The 6291-nt window shown below is 39.0% G+C and overlaps 1 protein-coding gene across 1 annotated transcript in view; it reads left to right on the top strand.

Annotated features, from left to right (window-relative positions):
- LOC124272216 (MAM and LDL-receptor class A domain-containing protein 2-like) overlaps positions 1-4874 on the top strand; it is a 41309-nt gene extending 36435 nt beyond the window's left edge. The window contains exon 7 of the mRNA XM_046707369.1: positions 3611-4874. Coding sequence (XP_046563325.1) covers positions 3611-3743 — 133 coding nt within the window. The 3' untranslated portion in view covers positions 3744-4874. The remainder of the gene's footprint in view (positions 1-3610) is intronic.
- Positions 4875-6291: the final 1417 nt, after the last annotated feature.

Below are 6291 nucleotides of genomic sequence, written 5' to 3' on the forward strand. Positions count from 1 at the left end.
TGTTACATGCAGTTACGATGTTAATTTGTCGGTAAGTTTGGTTTTCAAAGCATATGCACCAACATGTGTCTTGGTACTCATATTAATAAAGTGGGTTATTGCACGATTAGTGCTCATGGATATATTTCATTATGGCCTTGAACATGAACTCCAAATTCAGTATCGTAACTTGTCATTTGTAGTATAACTGCCACGGGGTCTGTAAGCGACGACGATAATTGTGTCACCATGAGTTATCAATTTCTAATAAAATATTTTATGAACATAAACATAGTGTATCATCATCAACCATCTTGAAAACCCAAACACCACAACTTAATGATGCTGAATCTGGATTATCTGCCACACTTGTACTTGAGTCTAATAACTTTATTGTTAAACATGTCCAAAAACTTATGAATTATTGTCCTGGAGTTCTTTTGCCAAATAGTTCGTGTATTTTGAGTCACTATTCATCAGATGAAACCATAACATACTTGTCTTTTGTCATGGAGCTCCATATTCGAAAAGGTGTCTGCTACCTGCCATTTTGGATGGAAGGAGCATTTATATTTTGGGGAAATGTTTATTTAATTTAATGAACTATTTCTCTTCTATTCCTATACCTGTAAACAATTAATTCTGAAATTATTGGTATGCAATGACTGCGTATGCTGACTATGTAAGACGAAACATTGAAAGCAGTACGGCATTTCTTGTCTCCTGCACATGCGCACACGGACATTAAAATATGTGCCTCCATATCTGAAATCATTTCAGAAATGTCCTTGAAAATGATGACCAACTTTTGTGATTTTATCATTGAAGGCACATTTTTAATGGAAACTTGATCTCAGACGCTTCACTAAGATATGTTTCTGAGGCAAGGGGTGTCCAAAGTCCAATGACTAATTTAGGTTACATTGAACCCCTTTTATATGTAAGTGAGTGAGTTTAGTTTTACGCCTCACTCAGCTGTATGGCGGCGGTCTGTAAATAATCAGACAATCCAGTGATCAACAGCATGAGCATCGATTCGCAATTGGAAAACTGATGACATGTGTCAACCAAGTCAGCGAGCCTGACCACCCGATCCCGTTAGTCGCCTCTTACGACAAGCATGGGTTACTGAAGATCAATATTCTAACTCGGACCATCATGGGTTTTTTATATGGTAGGAAAAAATTGGATCTTTGTCCCATTTCCGATGACACATCTCTGCATGTATTGAGAGTACTACCCAGGTCTGATCTATAAGGAGTTACTTTTAGACAGTCAAAACATTGAGTTTTTTTCATAACTGTATATGTTTCTTCCGTTTGTATCATGGTTTTGATTTTTAGGGATACATTTGTATGCACACCCACAAGAGCTTTCCATATATCTATAAGACATATTATGATTTCCAAAATGGGCCAATCCATATAGCATTATAACTTTGAACCGAGTTTGGACGTACAGGATATGTGATTTCTCTTCAACTTTCGCCACAGGTGATGTAACTATCAAATAGGTTACTGACGAGGCAATTGTTGGGTTGGGGTCACTTTTAATTTATTTTCTGGACATTGCAATGCTTTTGTGGCAACACAAGGGAGAGTACTCAGAACAGGATAAATAGGACATACACTGCAATCATTTTCAAACTCTTTGATTTGCAATGTAACCTCGTTATGTCGATGTTATTGAGACCATTACCTTGGCCGTGCGTGTATTTACAATTCCCATGGCGTGGTAAATAACGTCAATTTTCACCTCGTTACGTCGTTATTGAGACAATTACCTTGGCCGTGCGTGTATTTACAATTCCCTTGGTGTGGTGAATAGCGTCAGATCGGTCTATCCCCATGTACACAACTGTGTTCGACTGTATATCGAGTTATCCACAGCTCGAGTTCTCATAGTTACTCTTCGGTTGTCGTGATACTGCCATGGCTTAACACAGCATACCAGGAAAGAGTGTATGAGTACGTTTTCAAAACTTAACCGGCCAGGGCGCCATTGTTCAAAGCAACCTTAGCGCTACGCCAGTCGTAAGTCTGCGTTAAGGTATGGGAGTTACGATCCCCTTAGCGCTAAGGTTGCTTTGGACAACGGCACACAGGAGAACACACAAAGTGTTCTAGTACTCATCATATTATACTAGCCCTTCCTTATGGTAACGCCCTACATACTTGGGTTGACCTAAATGTATTTTGCGAGTTTGTGGTGGTTCTTAGACTTTGACACGCATCGCTATTGACAGACGTACATGCGTATCCGACAAAATCGGCGTACAGCAAAAGCCCGATTTACTCCTTCGCGTTTCGGATAAACTGTGACATGACAACAAAATGACAACAATCTTTGACATTAACCGACGCATTAACTGACTTAAAGTTGGTAATTCGAAGAAATATATATGTATTGACAAGCATTTTCAACTGGAGAGCTGGGTCAGCTTCACGGAAGTGTTACTATCCCTTATCAAAAGTCACCGGCGTTTGACTGGGTGAACCACAGGGGCCACACTGACCCTCGCATTAGCACTACCCTCTGTTTTGAACAGGCGGCTTCCCGTAGCCGATTGCGCACTGTCAGGTCGGACACAATTTCATGATGCACGCGCATTTCATGTAGGGTGCGTTTTAGCGATTCATTACAAACGTGAGTGTAACGTTACGTTTTTGTACAAAGTTTCTTTTTTTAAACGTTTTGTCGTTGGCAACGTACCATTCCTCCATATGTTGTGATTCAGCGATGCACTGGTTTGTGTCAAATATTGTCCTAAAATTGAGATTGTTCCTATGTCAAGTTTCCTTTTTTAAGAGTATACTTTTAAACAAGACCGATAACTCTATTCATTTTTTTATTCCAATGGTACTTAATATCACTGAAGCACTCGTATATTGCATTTGCTGTGTTTGTTTTTTGGTTTTAATAAATATCTTAAAGAATTAAACGTCTTTGATTATAACAATAAAAGGAGAGAAAACACATTTGTTAAACATATTCTCACGTACTTATTACACGAATGTTCACTTTGAGAAATACTTTAAGGTCATTTTGGAGTATCTGCTTTCGGACTTATTGTAGCTGAAAAAATGATTATTTATTTGCATATTCAATTAAACAAATCCCATTTGTGGTTCTTAAACCCTATTTAGAAACATAGATTTGTAAATATAAGGTGAACAGCTGGTAATAATTACTCGAGAACATGTGTTTAACAAATATTTCTTTTCTCCTTCTTTTAGTTATTACAAATATGTAGTAATATTCAAGGTCCTAAAAGCTTGTGACACCTTCGTTAAAGTCCCTTGTAACATCATTGTTACTGTTATTCTTGCAAGAATCTTGAAATGTGTCCTCTTACCCCAAATTTAGCGAGTGGGTGAATTAGTTTTATGCCGTTTTAGCAATATTTAATTTCTGCAGCAGATTTAAAATCTCGTGATTCCACGTTTCTACACTGAGCGAAAGTATACAAATCTGTGCGGTTGTACTACTGCTGTAATGACCATTTTTCCAGGCATTCTTCTAGGCGGATTTCAGTGTACGTAAATGAAGATGTTAGATGTTTCTATGATTTTCTGCACAAAACAAATATTATTGACATTTTTTATTTACATTATATTATTTTATCCTTCAGGTCAAAAACCCTGACCATGAGAACAGCAATTCCATCTTACAAAACAACAACAACAACCAAACTGATCCAGATGTTGATGATTATTGTTATATTCGCGACGAAGTGTATGATGTGTTGGATGAATCAAAGATGAACAACGATGAACATGTGTTCCCAAACAGTACCAATGATGACCTAAGACAACCTGTGCCCTCCGTTACCATAAACGACTACCATCCTACATCAGACCAACACGGGCATCAGGATGTACCTACTGTATTGTATAGAGCGGTCGGTTCTTCTGGACGAACTGAAATCGGCAATGATATCACTGGATCTTATATGACGCTGAAAACAAGAGACGAGGACGCTGTATCAGAAGGTGATAACTATATTGTAACTATCCCTGGTCCAAATGAGATAGGAGGGAGTGACGTAACAGCTATGGAGGATGAGGCAAATGTTTCTGGGAAAGAAGGTGGTGCTTCAGAAGCATCTCATGGTGATGTCGATGTCACTGAAGGAGGACTGAAACTGCCCCAACCTCATTGCGGGCCAACGTCGTCTTATATCTCCCCCGTTTTTGAAAATGACTGATACGTGTTGGCCAAAAGCCACTTGGAGGAATGCTTTAGTTACAATATGGCCTATCAGCATAGTGACAGATGGCAGATCGTTTCGAAAGTGACCTTTACCTTTTTAGCAGCGAACCGAAATGATGTCAAGACGAACCTGCACAACCAGCGGATCCTTGGCGGACAAAGGGACTCAACTTTTTGCAAATTGTATAATATTGGAAGCACGCAGCTGTCCATTTCAAATAGTATTGAAAGCTTTTATTATTCTTTGAGGCCTTGCCATAGAACACTACCCCTTTATTATATTGGCTATTGATATACTAGTTATTTTCCTCAGGCATCTTTCATATTAATATGCTTATGATGTTCTGGACAGCAAGCAATAAAACATCTGTGATACATAGAGTGAGTGGAGTGTGGCGTAAAAATAAACTCACTTGCTCACTTATAGAGTGAGTGAGTGAGTTCGGGTTATCGCGGCTTGTCACCCGCGTGAGGAAAGCCTAGGGTGATACAGGCCATACGTTTACCACTTTGATGAAACCCACAAACAAGAGTATGGCGTTGACGTGATACAGAAACCACAAGCATTCTGGATTTTGTTACTTCTATATTTCAAATCAATTGCTTTACCTGTTCGTATTGTAGATTTCAAGTTTTCAAAATATTGGAATGTAGTTAAGATTCAGTAAAAAGTATTAAGCATTTGGACAAGTGTGTTTTCTATACTTTGTTATAATACACACTACGTGTATGTATGCATGCATTATTATTATTATATTATGCTAACATTTGTATAGCACCAATATCCAACTCAGCTGCTCAAAGGCGCTTTGACTTTTCCTCGATCATTTGATGTCCAACTCAAAAGGCATATCGTATTATCAGTCTCAACTTCCTAGGGAGTATACAACTCTTGTAGCCACTAGGCGCACCGAGTTAATGTGGCGTTCCCATCCTTACGAGGTACCCATTCACAGCTGGGTGGACTGGGACACATAGTCACAGTACTTGTCCAAGTTTACTGCACGTTGCTGTACCCGCAACTAGGTGTTTGCACGTGTTCATGTAGCCACCATCTGGTCATTTACCAACGGATTCGTTGGTTCTTTTAAGTGCACAGGGTTGTGTACTGTACACTAGGGGTTGTGACAACACTGAAAGATTCTGCACACAAAGTTGACTCCTAGATAATTTACACCCGGTCACAGGATGGATCGATCCGGCAACTCAAGCTCGCTGGATCACTAGCTCAGCCCCTTAGACAGCTCGCCCACCACATTGATTGATTGTTGTTTAACACCGCATCAACATATATTATAACAAGTTGTCGATTTATGCCGTCAAGGACGATTACACACATTTCAACCACCCGATCACCATTTTAGTCTGCCCATACGACAAGGACAGTTCATTGTAAATGTGTATTGGACCTGTATATGAACAGTTAAAAAACTAAACTCAGAGTAACTTTTTATTTTACAAGTGTATATGACTGGAGGTGGGGGTGATCAGTAAGGGAACTTGTGGGGCCATAAATATATTCCTCCAGACTTCTTGCCCGCCGCTGTGGAAATCGATGCCCTGAATACACTCTTATCCTTCACGCTAATATATGTATCACCAGGTCAGCTTGATCTTTCTTATCTATTTATGCTAAAAATGCATGTTTTCGAAGCAAAGCGACTTGATCTACATCATACTTTTATTCAAAGACTATTACCAAGTTGTGTAAGTTTTCAAATTTCATAAAGTAAACCGGCAACAACTAAACACTTTGGTGACAAGAAAACCCATTTCTGTAATCATTATAAATCACTTCTTTTGATTCATTTTCACAAATTGTCCTAAACATCTGAACCATGCATGTGCTTACATCCGGCACAAACTGTACACGTCATAAACATACTTTGGCTTAAACCCGCTACGAAATAAATAGGCCATAAACATACTTTGGGTTGAAACCGCAACGAAATATACACATCATAACCATACCTTGTGTTGAACCAGCCACGAAATGTACACGCCATAAACATACCTTGGGTTGAACCAGCCACGAAATATACACGCTATTAACATATATCGGGTTGAACCTGCCACGACATGTACACGCCATAAACATAT

Source organism: Haliotis rubra, unplaced genomic scaffold (assembly GCF_003918875.1).
Source record: "Haliotis rubra isolate DU_JTF1 unplaced genomic scaffold, ASM391887v1 Scf1672, whole genome shotgun sequence".
Taxonomy (NCBI): domain Eukaryota; kingdom Metazoa; phylum Mollusca; class Gastropoda; order Lepetellida; family Haliotidae; genus Haliotis; species Haliotis rubra.